The sequence below is a fragment of the Pan troglodytes genome, chromosome 6 (assembly GCF_028858775.2).
Source record: "Pan troglodytes isolate AG18354 chromosome 6, NHGRI_mPanTro3-v2.0_pri, whole genome shotgun sequence".
NCBI classification, from domain to species: domain Eukaryota; kingdom Metazoa; phylum Chordata; class Mammalia; order Primates; family Hominidae; genus Pan; species Pan troglodytes.
In genome coordinates, this window is record NC_072404.2 from 39,619,631 (window position 1) to 39,638,238 (window position 18,608).

Here is an 18,608-nt window from a genome sequence, read left to right on the forward strand (position 1 = left end):
AAGCTTTGAATGTCTGTTCCCTCAACTGCGATTTGGGGAAAATAATGTAATAAACATACACTGTGCCTGGCACATATTTGGTACCCAAGAGTGGTAGCTGGATACCTAACCTCTTTTAATTTTAAACTATTTTCCTTTTTCTCTTCTTGCAGCTGTCATTCTTCACCTTCTCATGCTCCAAGGGGGATGTTTTGTTGTCTTATAGCCAGAATCTTTTTCCTTTTGCAGCATCACTATATGGTACATTTTCTCTTTCTCATGTGTAAGAAACCAGAGGGGAAGGAAGAGGCTGTGAGAGAACAATTGTGAGATTCGCCTGGTGACATGCTTTTGATAAGAATATGGAAGATGAACTTAATTTCCGTCTTAGAAAGGATGTAAATGCCTGAATCTAATATGTTCTTAATGAATTTCCTTCATTAGGAAAAGTATTTCGAAAGGGATTCCCCAAACTGAAAAGAAGAAAAGTTTAAAAATATATTTTTAAAAATTATATTGATACCATACCAGCTTCTGAGTGAAGAGGGACACTTCCATTCTCATGGAAGAGTCTAGTGGACATTTTTTGTTTCTTGGCTTTAATATCGAAACCCCCAAACTTCCTGCTGACACTTCAATCTTCCTTTGTGGAAATGCCCTTTTGTGTGTGAGTTGACATGAGAGCAATTCCCAGAATATGCCTCACATTGTGGGACCTGGGTGTCCAGATTCTTCCTCCCTACTGCTCGTTGTCATGTTCAATGGCCAAGCGTGTGACCTAAAGGCCAAGAGTGTGATCTTAGAGCCAGGCTCATGACTAAGCCCCACCAATCAAAAACCATTTCTGGGACTTTGACTCTTCAACAAGTAAGACAATGGAGAGGAAGCATTTCAGAGCCAGGTTCATTGCTGGTTGCCTGGAGTGCCAGGTCCATGGGGGTTCCAGCCACAGGACTCTCACTTCTGGCCCTCAGTGCTCCTTTGGTTCCTGCCATTGCCCAAACCTAATCCTTCAGCATCCCTTTGATCCTGTGAGTTGTCCTGATTTCTTTCTAATTTTTTTTCTTTTCTTCTCAAGTTAGTAAGAATTAAACTACTATAGCATCGCGTTTCAGTGCTACATTGGTGATAAGGAAAAATCAGGTGGAGAGGTTAATCCTTTATTTTTTTTTCAAATATCTCTTAAAACAACTGTTCTTAAGACCTCCTGGATTGCATCAATTCAGTGATTTGGCTGGAGAAGGTGAAGAGTTTGATCCTGTTTTAGGGTGTTAGTCAGTGAAATGTTGGTTAGGGAGATCCCAGAGCCTTCTGTATCTTATCTCTTTCCTGAAATTCTCCACCTCTAAAAAGATAAAGGTTTCAAGCCATTAGTGTGGATCTTTGCATTAACTTATTGACCTTTTAATTATTTCTTTATCTTTGGCTGAATAAGCTCTAAATAGAGCTTATTTAAGTAAATACTTTAAAATAAGTGTAAAGTGCCAAGACACTGAGGTTTACAAAATGACCACCGCTCATGTGATCCAAGTTGGTCTACAGATGGAGGTTATTATGAACATGCATATGTGTTGAATGAATCAGCCCACTGCAGAAGAGAGAGTAGGAGGAGGTCTCGGCAGAGGCGGAAATATTGGTCAGCGTTTGCTCTTTTAATGGTACTTGGCTTCCTCCTACTCCAAACCCTGTCACCCTTGGATGATGTTTCTGAGAATAAAATATAGCAACGTGTAAGTAAGATGGTGATGGGTTGGGTCTCAAATACAATATTTCTGAGGTCTCTTTAGGTGAACTAAAGTTCAGGAATCAGAAGGAAAAAATAATAATCAAGGTAAAGGACTTCAACATAAATAAATTCAACAGAAAATTATTGATGCCGTATTCTGGGCCAGACACTTTGCCAAGCCCAGAGGGTATGGAAATGAAGAATGACCAGTTCTTGTCCTCAAGGAGCTTAGAATCTGCTGTAACTTGCAAGTGTGGGTGAAGTTGATTTGTGCTACATAATCACTTCAGACCAGAGGAGATGCAGGGCTGGAGGTGGCTCACATAGAAGTACTCATAGTTATGCCACCCCAGACCTGGCATGCCTTCAGTTCTGACCACAATTGATTGTCCACCAACCATGGATCCTGTAGGGTCAGTCAATAGATTTGTGAGTAAAAGAGACAAGAAGACAGGAGGAAGACAAAGTGAGAAAATAACTGCAGAGCAGTAAAGAGCCAGCTCTGAAATGGGGAAGAATGAAAAGCAGAATCAAAGGTCAAAGATTCCAAAATGTCTAATCTCTGGACTGATGCCATCTTGATTTTTTTTTATCATCTATCACAAAATGAGAAGAATAAAGACAATGTAGTATTTTACATCATAAAATACCTTTGGTGACCTTAGACCCGTGTATCAGTCTAAGGTCACCAAAGGTCTCATGTGGGAAAGACTGTCAATTTAGTTTAGGAATATCTTCTTCCTAATTTGAAACACCAGCTATTTCAAGATAGCAAGCCATGCAACTGGTGAAATTACAAAGTTGACAGCTCCATGAGAATCCCCACAATGCATTATCCAAGTCTGCCAAATCTACAAGTCGGGAACCGTTGATTGAATGAGAAGTTAGGGCACAGTTCCTACTACCTGAGGTACTTCTGCTCTTCTGAAGACGGAGGCATTTCTCAGGGTGGAAGAAACAGCCCTGGATTCCTCAAGTAGAAAATGAAGAGGAACTGGCAGATGAGATTCTGAAACCAACTTCCTTCACAGCCTGCAAGTGTGATATGTTCAACCCATTAGAGATTCTAATTTCAGGGGAAGCCAGCCTGTGGGCAAAGGGTCAGACCACTGTTTATGCCTCAGAGTGGAAGAGCGGAGGAAAGGAATGGGTGAGTCAAGATACCTCATTCCCTCCCACAGGAGTTAGAAGGAATTCCTATCTTCCTCAGCAACCTCACCCACCAACCAGCTACAGGAAAGACTAGAAAACCACTCCAATAACTGGTGGGGAAAGTTGCCTTAACTTTCTAAGATAGAGTTAATATTAATTCTTCGTCTCAAGTAAGGAACTCTAAGTCAGTGAGCTTTCACCTCAAGACTTCTTCCTGGAGGCTGCAGAAGTGAACAGCGCTTTCCTTGGGTCACTGACAGGGGCCCTGAAGAAATGCTGTTGGTCTGAGGGAGAAGATCCATGAGGCTTCTCACATTGCACTGGAGAAGACTTATGCTGCCCTCTTCTTTTTCCATGATACGTCCAACTTAACCATAGGTTAAAAGCATCATACTGCCTTTTTCTGCAGGAGAAGACTATTGTATTAGTGTTGCCTTATTAATATTAATCAGTGCTGTGGACTGAATCATGTCTCTCTGCCCTCCCTTCCAATTCATACACTGAGGTCCTTACCTCTGGTGTGACTTAATTTGGAGATAGGACCTTTAAGGAGGTAATTAAATGAAGTCAAAAGGGTAGAGCCATAGATGGCCCTACTAATCCTATGGAAATCTCTGCTTCCCTGTCTCTACCATGTGAGGATACAGTGAGAAGGCTGCCATCTACAAGCCAGGGAGAGAGCCCTACCCAGAAATGGCATCAGCTGTCACCTTGATCCTGGTCTTCCCAGCTTCCAGATATGTGAGAAACCAATTTCTGTTGTTTCAGCCACCCAGGCTGTGGTATTTTGTGATAGCATCCCAAGCAGACCAATACAATTGATAATTATCACACAAATTGACATTTATTCTTTAGGAATAAAAATTTACCCCGAGGAAGTGGTTGAAGTCTCTGTGGCTACCACATTGCTATTCAGAAGGAGAAGGGTACTAATACCATTCATATTTTTACCTACTTGCTAAGTATGATGCTAATAATTTTATATGCACTAGAGATAGGAAGCAGTGGGTCAGAGGGATTATGGAACTTGCCCAAGGTCACAGAGCCAATAAGTAGAAGGTTCTGACCTGCTAGGTTTGCTGGGCTCAGAAGCCAGGCTGTCCCTGTTTGCCTTGCCTCTTGTACCATCTGAGCCTGCATCCAACTGAGCTCTTTTCACCTTCCTCATCTAAGCTCCTGCTTTTACTGTAGCAATTAATATCACCTAATAAACTTGTGAAGGTTCTTTTGAAGGTTCACTAAGATCCATTGTTTATGTGATCCCAATTTTGCAAGAGCAAAGAAAAACCAAATGAAAATATGTATTAAATAAAGCTTATGTTGCATTAAAAAATATCATCATCAAATGGTAATTGTGGTTATTTCTGAATAGTAGGATAATAACTGATTTTATTTTATTTTTTACCTTTTTTGACACTTTTATTTTACACTCTTTTTTTTTTTTTTTTTTTTTTTTTTGAGACGGAGTCTCGCTCTGTCGCCCAAGCTGGAGTGCAGTGGCGCGATCTCGGCTCACTGCAAGCTCCGCCTCCCGGGTTCACGCCATTCTCCTGCCTCAGCCTCCCGAGTAGCTGGGACTACAGGCGCCCGCTACCACGCCCGGCTAATTTTTTGTATTTTTAGTAGAGACGGGGTTTCGCCGTGTTAGCCAGGATGGTCTCGATCTCCTGACCTTGTGATCCGCCCGCCTCGGCCTCCCAGAGTGCTGGGATTACAGGCGTGAGCCACCGCGCCTGGCCTACACTCTTTTGTAATTATAAAAAAATTTTGTAATTATAAAAAAAAATCTTCATAATGAAAAGCAAGATGCACTGTCCCCATCCCATGGCATTTGTGTGCCATGCCACAGCACAGGAGGATTGGATGGCTCCTCATCTGAAAGCCTGAGCAGCAAGGTCAGGGTGCCAGAGACCCACAGAAGAAAATGGCAGGAGCTGGCCCCAGAAAGTCCCATGATAGAGGGGTTGGGGCAGGGAGGAGACGATGACACTGATTCAGTTCCAAACCTGACTGGGAAAACATGAAAATTATGACCATCTGGAGCCTCAGTGACTGGAGGTCAGGTGCAAGGTGATCTTTGGCCAGGGCTTCCATGGCTGTGACTCCAGCTCAGACACCACCTCCTTGGGTGCCCCCATCTTTTCTCTGTGCTGAGACATGGGAGAAAGAACCACACCTTCTCATGACCTTTAGATGACCCAGTGACTTAAGTGGGATGGCCACTGTCACAGTGACAATGCCAAATAACAGAGAGTTCCACAGAAGCCAGCCCATATCTGTGCAGATCTGACTTTATTAAAGAGTAAAGGCGTGAAAGGCAAATTCCCTGTTTGTGCTCCAGAGAGTGTGTGGCCAAGAAGGGTGAAATTCTCCATGATTTTCTTGGCAACGATCAGCTGTTTTTCCCCTCTTAGATCTTCTGAAGTGCCATTTTTGGCAAAGGTGCATGAGAGAAATATTATATGTTGAGGAAAAGGAAACAGGAGGGTTCCTACTGCCCCCAGTTTCATAATGAAAAGCTGTGAACAGTCGGGGGCTACGGTTTCTTTAGAGAAAACTTGGTGAATGAAAGCTTCTTTGAAGTGCTAGAATATTCTGGACAGGATCTTGCTAATTAGGAAGTAAAAGCCCTATTGTGTTTTTTCCAGGGAAATTTTGGAGGCAGGCTGTGACCTGAAAAGAGTAGTGCTTCTAGAAGCAGTCACAGCTTTTACCGAGTCCAGGCACTCTCCTGAGCTATTTGTTGATGTTGGAGGAGTGTTGTGAGGGAATTACATATTTTGTGAATAGTAGGATATTCTCCATAAATTTGTCTACTTTTTTTTTTGTTTTTAACATGGAGTCTCACTCCGTCACCCAGGCTAAAGTGCAGTGGCACGATCTCAGCTCACTGTAACCTCCACCTCCCGGGTTCAAGCAATTCTCCTACCTCAGCCTCCTGAGTAGCTGGGACTACAAGTGTGTGCCACCACGCCTGGCTAATTTTGTATTTTTAGTAGAGACAGGGTTTCACCATGTTGGCCAGGCTGGTCTTGAACTCCTGGTCTTGTGATGCACCCACCTCAGGCCTCCCAAAGTGCTGGGAATACTGGCGTGAGCCACTGTGCTCAACTACAATTTGTCCACTTTTGACATTAGTTTTTTTCTGATTCTTAGAAGGCAGGGACCCTGTTCTGTTTGTCTATTTGCTCCTTCAACAACAATTATTACACATTCATGATGTGAACCACTCTGTGCTACACACTGAGAATACACACACACATGCACGCACACACACACACATACATACTGCCTCATATATATGTATGGCTATATTAAACATATTTTCGGTATGTATGCTATAGATATGTATACAGTAGTGGGCTGAGTGGTGGCCTCCCAAAAGATAGATCCATGTCCTAATCCCGAGAACCTCTGAATGTGACCTTAATTGGAAAAAGATTCTTGGCTTATGTAATTAAGTTAGGGATATTGAGGTGAAATCATCCTTGATTAAATTCAGTGCAATTGTCCTTATAGGAGGCACGCAGAGAAGACAGACACAGAAAAGAAGACAGTGTGACCACAGAGGCAGAGATTGGGGTGATGCAGCCACAAGGGAAGGGATGCTTGACTTGTGAGCTACCAGAAGCTGGAAGGGGCAAGGAATGGGTTCTCCTCTAGAGCCTCTGGAGGGGATGTGGCCCTGCAAACACTGATTTTAGACTTCTAGTCTCCAGAAGAGTGAGGAAATAATTTTTTGTTGTTTTAAACCAGCCAGTTTGCAGTACACTAATTGGTTGCAGCAGCCACAGGAGATGAATGCACACAAATACACACACACACACGCATACATATGTTATATATATGAGAGCACAAGGCAGACAAAAAGGTTCCTGCTCTCATTGGACAACGAAACATCGTAGTTCACAGGCATCAAACACATAATTGAAATAAAGAGCAGTGAGGGTTATGACAGAGGAAGAACAGGGATCTTCTGGGAACATATGAGAAAACCTTACTCTTAGGTCAGGCAAGTCTTCCGCAAAGAGAGGACATTTAAATTGAAACTAGAAGGTCAATAAGAGAATCTGCCACTTATTGAGCATGTGCTTTGCACCACATGATGTGTTCAGTGCTTTGCATAAGTTATCTCATTTAAATCTCTTAAGGTAGACACAACTATTTTATCCACGTTACAGACAGAGAAATGAAGACTTGGAGACATGGAGAATGAATTATTCAAAATTGCACACCTAGGAAGGGTTAGGGCTGGGATCCAATCCCAGGTGCTCTGACTCTGGAGCCTTGACTTTTCATCGTTATTCCCCACTTCTCTTTAGTCTATGGGAAGATGAAGAATAGGATTGAGCCTGGCTTTCTAAGCAAAAGCAGTGAGCAGGGGCCTTGGCACATGTGATCTGTACAGTAACTACTTTTCACATGAATGACTCCATCGAAGTTCACCTCTTATTTTGGAAAAGGAGAGCTTGTAGCAAAAGGACTGATCTCTTTCACAAATGATGTCTTGGTCTGTGTCCCTCCAGAAGCAGATACTAAGATAACGACATTAATGGAGGTGATCCCAGGAAACACTGGTAGGAGAGTGGGAAAGTGAGGCAGGGAGGAAGGGCAGCCAAGATAAGTGTTCATCATCAAGCAACTTACTACTGGGAATCTAAAGCTTAGTCCTGCTGTGGATCTTTGGGAGCCAGCATAGAGCACACCCTGGGGTAGAAAGTACCAATATCCGTTCATTTTTTTGTTGAGGGCTATTCATGGGGAGCATAATTCCCTTGTACTTTTGGCCTACAAAGTAGCAGCAAAGGCCTTCTGTCAGAGAAACACAGGTGCATTTCTCTGGGAGCTTGTAATTTGGGCTAGGGACCCTGAGATAAGGAGGAAATGGGGCCATGGGAGAGTACTAAGAACATCAACTAAGGTGGTTGGAAGGATTCACTTTCTACCTTCCTGACTCTAAAGTTGCGCATGGAGAAAGAGGTTGGGAATTCTTTCCCAGAGATGTCAAGCATCTAAACTAGGCATTTTGTCTCTGGGGAGCCTGAGTCTCCCAGCTCAAACCCAAATTCAGTCAAAAGCCCTGCAACAACGAGCAGCTAGATCAATTCTATGTTTTCTTCTTTCTTCTCTCCTGTATTATTGAGTTATGTTTATTGTGTCTTGAACATTGCCTCCATTTCAGGTGAAATATTACAGAGAAATAGGCAACTGTGTTAGGGGTTTATATGGTTTGGGTGTGTCCCCACCCAAATTTCATCTTGAATTCCCACATGGTGTGGGAGGGACCCGGTGGGAAGTAATTGAATCATGGGGGCAGGTCTTTCCTGTGTTGTTCTAGTGATAGTGAATAAGTCTCACAAGATCTTATGGTTATTATCAGGTGGAGTTTTCCTGCACAAGCTCTCTTTGCTTGCTGCCATCCATGTAAGATGTGACTTGCTCCTCCTTGCCTTCCACCATGATTGTGAGACTACCCCAGCCACATGGAACTGTAAGTCCAATTAAAGCTCTTTCTTTTCTAAATTGCCCAGTCTTAAGTATGTCTTTATCAGCAGCATGAAAACAGGGGTGGTGGTGGATGGGCCATAAGCTAGGGAAACATAGATTAGCGGAAGAACCCTACACATGGAAGTCACCTTAGACTCCCAAATCCTGTGATACAAGTTTAGCATTGGAAAAAAAAAATCTTTCCTTGTTTCTTTTCTTTGGAGGATAGGGGCTGAAGGGGAGCTGAAGCCAAGCATCTCCTTGCATATCTCAAGTTCAGTGACAGAAGAGCTTTTGGACCCTGCATACCTTTTAAAAGCAGTTACCTTGGCTTTCATAAAATTGAATGTGAACGTAGGTCCTCTTTGTGTAGAGAATTGTTACCAAATCCTCCCAGAGGAGAACAAGCACATGATGAGAGCTTAAATAGAGGGAAATGGATCTCTCCGCTCTCTCACACTGGTGGCAGAGGTCTCTTTCTCAAAGGAAATAAGGCCCCAGAGAAATTAACTGTTTGGGGAAGGAAGGAGAGAAATATTTTCTTTACCAATCCAAGAACCCTCAATATCCATAGAAAGGGGGTCATTTTCAGAGGCTTCCAAGGAATTTCTGGATGGGGAGGTGTAACAACATCTCTGTAATCCCCCCTAAGGATAAAATGAAATAAACCCAAATCTTTGGCAGAAGTAATTGCAGTGAGCAGATTCAGAGTTGTTTCTCAAATTGGGGGCCAGGGATACCTGGGAGGTGTTGAGGTTGAAGCTGTCAGAATGTCAATGTATTGCCTAATGGCAGTAGCAAGTCTGACACAAACCATCCTGCTCAGGAGTAGGGGCATAGGGAAAAAAGCCTATGGGGAAACAGGATGACAGGTGCTAACTGGAAGAACTGGGGAATAAAAGAACTAGAGATGTGCTGCTCTCACCTGGTGAGCAAACGAGGTGTCCAGCACTATAAAGTCTATGCTTTATAACTATGTTTTAAAATAGTTATAAATTTCTATAAAGTTAATAGAAAATTTGAGGTATGGTAACACCAGCACAGCAGGAGGTGACTACTATTGAAAAGAAAGTGTGTTACTCACAGATCCCAAGAGAAGGGGTATGCCATGTCATGGGGGGTGCACAGGTCAGTTAAGGGGTCAGTCAGGAGGCAGAGGTGGGACAGCACTGGGGGCAGAGGCCTTCACTGTGTTTTTGTGAAAAGGAACAGGCAAGGCAGGGTAAGCAGGCTGAGGATTGGCTGACTGGAACAATTTCAGCAGGATCTGGGGCACAAGGACTGTCCCTAGTTGTCTGGTACCTGGCCCTGGGGTGATTAGGTCAGGTGGATGGTAGCCTGGAGTGTGAGAGGCCTATAAAGGAGATGGCTGGCCCTCTGGAGTGGTTGGTTTGTATTTAAAAGTGCTCTGTGCTGAGTCATTTACTATCTCTAGGAATTGGCTAACCCTGGGAGGGGTCATCTCTTTAGGGTGAGCAAAGCCCCATATGTCAAAGCATCAGAATACAGAAAACAAAAGACATTGTTAATACAGCAAAACAGCTGGAAGGTGGTCAGCACTATTTCTTTTTTATTTTTCTTTTTGATCCTTTGGTAAAAGGTTAAAATACTTTGTATTTTCAGTCATGGCTTCTGTTGGCCACACAGACCAGCCCTAGTGTATCTACTCATGATGGGAAGTGGTGATGTTTGCCCCGAGCCTCACTGGGAACAGAATTTGAAATCTTTCTCAGGAGAAGGCCTCATATGTATACTTACAAAATCTTATTCATTAATAATAAGCTCCAATGGAGACTTTTAATCATGTTTGTAAGGGCTGCCATTTCAAAGCAACCCATTAGAACCAAAGCCTTCATTATTTGAGAGATGTTTTTATGGGAAGTCTGTTGATATCACACTTTGAAAGTGAATTAATGATGAGCTTGGGTAAATTGAATATTCAAAAAGAAGTCAAGGAAGGCCCCCATGGGAAATATGGCATATAGTGTGGTAGTAAATGGGGTTCCTGTCTCATCCTCGTAGGTTGCAGCTCTGAACTCTGGTTCCCCTCTCTCTCTCGGGTTGCTCTGCCAAGAAGAGACCAGTTGAAGAATAACACTGTATTTCACTATATGGCATTGTTATTACTTCTATTTGCATATTAATGTTCTAGAATCAGATGGCAGTGCAACTACATACATGACACAAGGGAGTATAGGAAGAAGGAGCGGGTGGTTTACTACAGGACACAGATTCCTGTGTTTGATCTAAAAAATAAAAAGGCAGTAAATACAAAATGTTTTTAAACAAGAGAAGCTTTAAACCTCAATGGGCTTTGGTTCTTGGGCTTGTTAGAACAGTTTGGTCTTTGAAACACTGAGTGAGCTCTCAGGGAGAGCCGAGCACTTGGAAGCAGAAGCACATGCATTGCAAAGCCAGTGCTGGCTCTGAGCGCTGAGGGTATCCTGGTGCAGTGCAGCCTCCAGAAAATGGAGCCAGCAGTTCACTTGTGTCCAAAAGTCTGATGCTCACATTGCAAAAGTTCTCTCGGGTCATCTCATACAAAGCAACCCTCTTCAACTCTGGGTCCTTGGACTGGGCTAATCCTACCCGTTTTAGCCTCTGAGGGCTGCTGATAGGGAGACTCTACCTTCTCCCTCTTAAATACCGCTGCCTGGGCAGACTTCATGGGGATAGCTGGAGCTGAATCCTTCATGATGGCTTTTTGCCACCACTGCTGGTCTTGTCACAGGCTCCCACTCCTTCTTGTCAGCACTACTCCTCTAAGTGCAGAGTGAACGCTGGTGTGATATGGTAAGAGGGAGAACTTTCATAATTTGCAAGAGAAAACATTCTCACTCTTACTTGTTCAAAAGCAGACATTGTGGGATGAGGAGAGGGAGAACAGTAAGAAGGGCTGGTCCACTCTGCTCGGAGTTTTCAGCAGCACAAAGCCACCCAACTACCCACGGCCCATCTACATAAACCCTCATCACCTGCGGGTGTTCACAGTGTTATTCTTTAACAACGCAGAAAACGGGCAGAAGAGAACATGGAACTGCTAAAGTTTTCATTTTGTCATATGAAAATTAAAAAAAAATTTTTCTACTCTTCCCATCATTTCACATAAAAATGGGCATTGTAATACCAAAAGCGTTAATTCATTGTCTTACATTTTCTCATTTACTCACTGTCTGGTGAAAATGTTGGCACAACAAATGTTGACAATGTTGCTAGGCTAGACAGAAATAATGATGACGTCTCTTTATTGAGCGCTTACTGGATACTAGGTGCTGTCTAAGCACTTACACATGCTATCTCATTTTTCCCTTTTAAAGTTATTTAGTGGCTCCCTTTGGTCTCTTGCAGTGATGGCAAATTCTCATTTCTGTTAACTTGGATCCACTGATAGTGCCCTGTCTGTGGCACTGTGTTAGTAAGGATCATGAGGATGAACAGAGGCTCAGCTGGAAAGAGCCTGGATTGATGAACAATGCCTGACAGGAGGTTGGGGAGAGAGGGGACAAGATGCAGGGAGGGAAGGGGACGCAGGGGAGGGTAGGAAGTGTGGATATTTGCCACCCCATAACCCTCTAAAAAAAGTTTAAGATCAGCGGGCTTGGTGGCTCACGCCTGTAATCCCAGCACTTGGGAAGCTGAGGCGGTCTGATCATGAGGTCAGGAGATCGAGACCATCCTGGCCAACATGGTGAAACTCCGTCTCTACTAAAAATACAAAAAATTAGCCTGGCGTGGTGGCACGTGCCTGTAGTCCCAGTTACTTGGGAGGCTGAGGCAGGAGAATTGCTTGAACTCAGGAGGTGGAGGTTGCGGTGAGCAGAGATTGCGCCACTGCTCTCCAGCCTGGGCGACAGAGCGAGACTCCGTCTCAAATAAAAAAAAAAAAAAGTTCAAGATCCTTAGTAGGTAAGTCAGGCCCTTTACTATCTGACTTTTCTTTCCCTTCCAGACTTGCTTCCAGCCCCCTGTCTTTAAATATGGTGCCAGCACTTCTCCAACTGTAAGGTGCCCAGAAATATCCAGGGGATCTCTTAACATGCACATTCTTATTCATAGGTCTGAGGTGGGGTCTGAGAGTCTGCATTTCTATCAAGCCCCCGGATGCTGCTGGTCCAAGGACCACATTTTCAGTAGCCAGGCTCTATGCCACCTCAAACCCCTTACCATTCATTCCCTGAACCTGCTGTGTGCTTTCACCCATCAGTTAACAAGGGTTAATTACCATTCATAATTTACTAGGTGCCAGGTCCTGTGCTAAACATTTTACATAACTCATCTTATTTGCTCCTGACAACACATCTCTTAGATAGATAATATTATTACCATTTCATTTTACAAATGAAAAAAAACCAGATTCAGAGGTTAAGTAACTTTTTCAAGATTAGACAGCCAGCAAGGGGCTAGAACCCAGGCCTGCTGAACCACAAAGCAACACACTCTAGCCTCTTGCTATTCAGCCTGTGGATTGGTAGTATCGATATCACCTGGTGAGTTGTTGGAAATGCCGAGTCTCAGGCCCTACCCAGACTCACTGAATCGGGATTTGCATTTTATCAAGAGCCCACATTATTCATGTGCACATTAAAATCTAAGAAGTGCCACTGTAAACATCCATGACTCTTCATGTTTTCTCATTCCATTCTTTCAAAATAAGAAGTCTAGAATCACAATTCACAAAATCAGACTATTTTGATAAGGATTTAAAAATATATATACTCTGAAGTTTTGACACTGCAAATTTAACCCAAAGGGCTTTTTTACTGAGTAGCTTGAGAAAATTTTGGCTTTTCAGAAATTATCAACACAAAATAAAATTGACAATGGCTACAATCTGCATATAAATGAATATAATCTGTTATACATACATACAATCTGTTATAAATTATACATACATACAATGCAACATGCATACATACAATGCATGTTATACATACATACAATCGGTTATAAATGAATACAATCTGTTATAAATGAAAATCATCTAAAAGATCATATCATGTTGTTCATATTGGATACGGCAAAAATTGGCTCAGGAAAAAAATAGACTTGTTAGAAATAATCAACATGAAAAAAAACTGTCCACAACTAAGATACAGACAAATAAACAAAAAAACTGATAGAAGAATCAAGTCTTCTTAACCAAAACTAAATCAGTAAAATTGGAGCAAAAACATTGAACTTGTTAGAAATAGTGGCCTCAAGAGGAAAATCCACATAGGAAGAGATTATTATGCTAAAATTATTTCTAGACAACAACAAAGCCCTGATTCACGATTCAATATTAAATTGCATGAGTGCAGGAATCTGTATCTGTCTTATTTATTCCTATATCCCAGTATCTAGAACACTGCCCAGCACAAAAAAGTAGCTCAGTTAAAAATGTATGGTTTGGCTGTGTGTCCCCACCCAAATCTCACCTTGAATTATAATCTCCATAATCCTTAAGTGTCCAAGGGTGGGACTAGGCGGTGGTAATTGAGTCATGGGGGCTGTTTCCCTCATGCTATTCTCTTGATAATGAGTGAGTCTCACGAGACCTGACGGTTTTATAAGCATCTGGCATTTCCTCTGCTGGCTCTCATTCTCTCTCCTGATGCCCTGTGAAGAGGTGCCTTCCACCATGATTGTAAGTTTCTTGAGGCCTCCCCAATCATGTGGAACTGTGAGTCAATTAAACCTTTTTTCTTTATAAATAATAAAAAAGTGTTGCATAACATCTTAAAATTTACAAGGAAAATAATCTGATAAAACTTCAGAACAAAAATGAAAATGGAAAAACTATTTTAAAAAGTTTAAATGTGTGGTATATAATTTAAAAGAAGTAAAATGATTTAATAGCATTTGATTCAGAAAATACATTTCATCCAAGAAAGATTTTATGAGAAGATGATTTGTCAGTGTTGGCAAAATTTGGATGAAAAATATATAAACATGAGTCAAAATGGGCTAGAAGGGTGGGATCTGACTACCACCTGGTCAAATGGTGGAGTCAAAGTTATGGAGCAAAGTAGCTGCATGAAAACCATCTGTACTCCTTCCTTCTGGCAGCAAATCTTAATTATTCTTCCATGCCTAACTGAAATTTAACATCTTGCATTGAGCCTTTTCTAATCCAAAGCAGAACATTTTGACCCCAATGTTTGCACTCGTACCATTTTTACCCAAGGATGTGTTGACTTTACCATAGCACCTTTCAGAATTCATAAAAGTTGAAAGAAGATTTTGAGAGTGATAGGGTACTTTCATAAAAGAACAACCTTCCAGTATCTGAGAGGAATCACAATTTTGTGACAGTTTAATAAAATAAAAACTGTTATTCAATTCATACTATATATTACTAAAGATTCAGTGTTATATGATTAACTGCCTAAAAAGTCACTTCTTGTTTGTAAGATTAAAAATGACAAAAATTCACCAAAATTGAATAACTTAGGTAAGAAATACTCAAAATAAAATAAAATTGCTCATAATTAAACTACACATGGTAACATTCGTTTTGACTAAAATCGATGGAAGAATAAAAACAAACATCTTTTAAAAGGTAAATCTGAATAACTGATCTCAGGAAATTGAACTTGATGGAAATAAATAATCACAGAATAAAATCTGTAGTAGACAATGGCTTTAATTTGCAATGCTTAATACAGAGAAAAAAATCTTTAATGATTAATCAAAAATTGGTCATGCAATTTAAGGTCAAAGAATTGACTTTGATGAAGACAATATTGGTAAAAATAAAAATAATAAGAAAAAGTTTGGAATTTAAAAAATTGCCTTGTATAGAAATTGATCAAAAAACTCAATAAAAATTCATCGGTGTTGTTTCATTTATTCAACAAATAGTTATTGAGCATCAGTTATGCACGAGGCTGTAGCGATTAAAAAATGAATAAGATAAGGGCTTCACATTCTCAAAGGAGAATGTAAATTCCTGCCTAAAACGTTGGTATTCTTCTACATGAAGTTAAAATATCCATTGCATGAAAATGATGTGTTCTCCTTCACTGTTAATTCTTTTAGGAAGAAATTTAGAACTATGTATTAAAAGACTTAAAAGGGTCCATAAATTTTGATTCAGTACTTATGTTTTTAAATATGTTCCACAAATACATTAACTAAATATAAAAGAGTTATATCCTAAAATGTTGATTGGGCATTGTGGCAGGTGCCTGTAATCCCAGCCACTTGGGAGGCTGAGGCAGGAGAATCGCTTGAACCCGGGAGGTGGAGGTTGCAGTGAGTCGAGATCACGCCACTGCACTCGCCTGGGCAGTGAGCCTCCGTCCAAAAAAAAAAGAGTTACTTATAAGAGAGAGAAATTAGCACATACCCTAAATATGGAGTATTTGGAGGAATATTAAGGAAACTATGCCACATTCCCTTGATGGTTGATGGTTATTTTCCAGAGCAGCAGCTCCACGCTTATATCTGATCATTTATGTTTGTGTGGAAATGAAAATAATATCCTCAGGCTCCTTAACAATTTCGCAAGCTGGCCTGTTGTGGGTGGCTGTGTGATGTCGCTGAGTGACACAGCCTTGGAAACGCAAAGGCTGCTGCTGTTTCACCTCCAGGATACCAAACACCCAGGGCTTCAGAGGGCTGGAGTTGGGGCAGTGTCACAAGATCAGAATGTGATCTCCCTGACTGCTTAGCCTGCTGAGACCCAGAGGCTCAGAGGCTGGAGGATGGAGGGATGCGACAAAGAAATGTGAAACATGCTCCATAACCTCAACTAAAAACCCAGCATTCCTTCTTTCTCGTACTCATTTATTCATTCACTCAACAAAGATTTATGGAGTGGCTGATGTTCCCCAGACATTGCTTCAGATGCTGGAGATTCGGTTGTAAGCAAGAGAGATGAAAATTCCTGCCCTTTTGGAGCCTGCATTCTGGTAGAAGCAGACAGTAATGAAACAAAATAAATAACTAAATTAAATAGTATGTTAGATGTTGAGAAGGAGGATAGAAAAAAATGCAGCAGAGAGAAGGAGCACAGGGGAATGGGTCTGTAATTCTAGACTGGGCAATCAGAGAAGGACCCGATGAAGAGATGATGTTTGAGGAGATTTGAGGGAGGAAAGAGAGTCGGCCATGCAGGCACCTGGGAGAGGGCACACCTGACATGGGGAAGAACTCCCTCTGATATTTTCTAGCCTTGGACTTCATCTCTGCTTTGGTCTGTCTATGGTGGTAATAACCTAACCTGAAAAACTGACTCTAGGTTAATGGATTATTGGAAATTTGCAGAAGGGACCCCAAGGGAACAGAAGTATCTTAACACTTGTTAGAAATTATTTTTAAGTCTGTGGCTTTCCAACCTGTCCAGGAGCTTCTGAGGCCTCACAGACCCTCTCTCTGCCATTAGAGTTTATACTAATGTTTCCAAACTGTGGTCTTCAGGGGCTTATCCTGAGAGATATTTGCTCAGCAAAAAAAGGCCTTGTTTGTAAATAAACTGGGGAGATACAGTGTGCTGTCTTCCCAAAGTGAAGATTACCTTTGAGAATCCCTACAATAAAGAAGCCTGTTGAATTTTCTTTAACCCTGAGTGTCCCTAACTTATTCTCATGCCATGACTATTACGATGCTATGGAACAGATATGTTCATCAGAAGACGTTGACTCACACAATAGTGTTCCATGCTGGTTATAGACTGTCTGGTTCATTGTTTCTTCACTCGTCCTTGATGTCAGTTTTGTTGTATTGTCAGGCAGGGCTTAGGGATAAAATTCTCCAGTACAACCACTGGGTCCTGGACACAGAGGACAAATACACGAAATCATTATGGACCGAATGTAGATGGTTGTAAATGTGGTCCTACAGAAAAGGTCGCTCAGGGCTTCTTCAAAGTGAGTAGAAAAATATCTGGATAAGAGAAGGCCTTCTTTCCAGTGTAGACAAATGCAGAGACACAATTTCATTGCACAAATAAACATTAATTTGGGGCCAGGAGGTGGGGTGGGACTGTGAGGAATTTAGGGGGTAGACAAATTCTACATGGAAAATATCTCAAAGTATTCTCTTTGCCGTCCATCTGCTGTGCTCACATCCACCTCTCCTTACTGTCTCTGCCCCTTTCTTATTCTGTCTGTGGCTGCTGAGCGAGGGCTGGGCTCTGGTTATTCTTTTCTTCCTCAACTTTTCTGCCATCCTTTAGTCTTGTTGCCTCCTATTTTCTTCTTTTCTTCTGGCTGGACTTGTGCTTCCCATTCCTTATTTTCTGTTTCCTTTCAAACCTCCTTCTATTCCCTTCCCCCACAAATGGTTCCACGCCCCGCGTATGACCCACCCACTCTGCTGCCCACTTCACAGGGTCTGTCTTTTGTCCCTGCTTCCATTTGGCCTTTTTATTCTGGGCCCTTGCCCCAGAGGAAGACAGACCTTTATTTCTTTGGTGTGTGTTTTTGCATCACCCGTGTGACATCTATGTTTGTAAGGCAACTTCAGCTCGGCTTACATTTTCAGTCATGCATAGGATTTACATGATAACAAAATCTCCTGTCTGGGAATGTGAGACAGATTCCTGTAGTCACTGCATTCATCACTCCCAGGGATTTATTCAATCATTCCCTCACTGAGTAATGTTTATGTGTGAGGTACTAAGGACAAGGAGATAGAAGACATAATTCTGCTTGGAAGGAGCTCATGGTCTAGTGAGAGACACAGTGACCAAAGCAGATAATCTCAATAGAATGTGGCAAGTGTTGCGCCAGAGGCCAGGAAGGGATGCTGTTCCAGGAGGGTCCCTGACCCAGCCTGGGAGGGTCAGGGATGGCTTCTCAGTCTCAACAGTAATTAGAACAGTGCAAATCTGAGCTTTCAACTGAAAATTGAATTTGGAAAACTTTTATCTTTTACTTTGAGCCTGAAAGTTTCTCAATATTTAAAGAGTTTTCTGATAGGATCAGTGGCATTATTTATAAATGGTATTTTAAAATACTGTAAATGAAACGTGTCAACATTGGGAAGATTTGCGTAATTCAGTGTAATATTTTCCAATATATTAGGTTATAAATCATGTGTGCATAAAATAATACACTCAACATGCAAGATAGGCAATGGGTTTAATGTAATTGAGTATAAAATGTTCAATTACCTGGTTTCAAATTCTATTCTGCAACTCACCTTTATTAAAACTAACATGTGTAGAGTTTTGGAGTATAGTGAAAGAAAAATACCTAAAATTATTTGAAAAAATTGGAACATATTCCTGCTTTTCCAACTATATAACTATGTGAAGCTGGATTTTCTTTCTATACTT

The 18,608-nt window shown here is 41.6% G+C and overlaps 1 protein-coding gene across 8 annotated transcripts in view; it reads left to right on the top strand.

The window, feature by feature from the left end:
• Positions 1-18,608, top strand: part of BBS9 (Bardet-Biedl syndrome 9) — a 797,962-nt gene that overhangs the window by 746,378 nt on the left and 32,976 nt on the right. For all 8 annotated transcript variants that reach the window (XM_063814155.1, XM_054655541.2, XM_063814156.1 and 5 more), the window contains one exon: positions 8,238-8,348. In XM_063814155.1, coding sequence (XP_063670225.1) covers positions 8,238-8,348 — 111 coding nt within the window. The remainder of the gene's footprint in view (positions 1-8,237; positions 8,349-18,608) is intronic.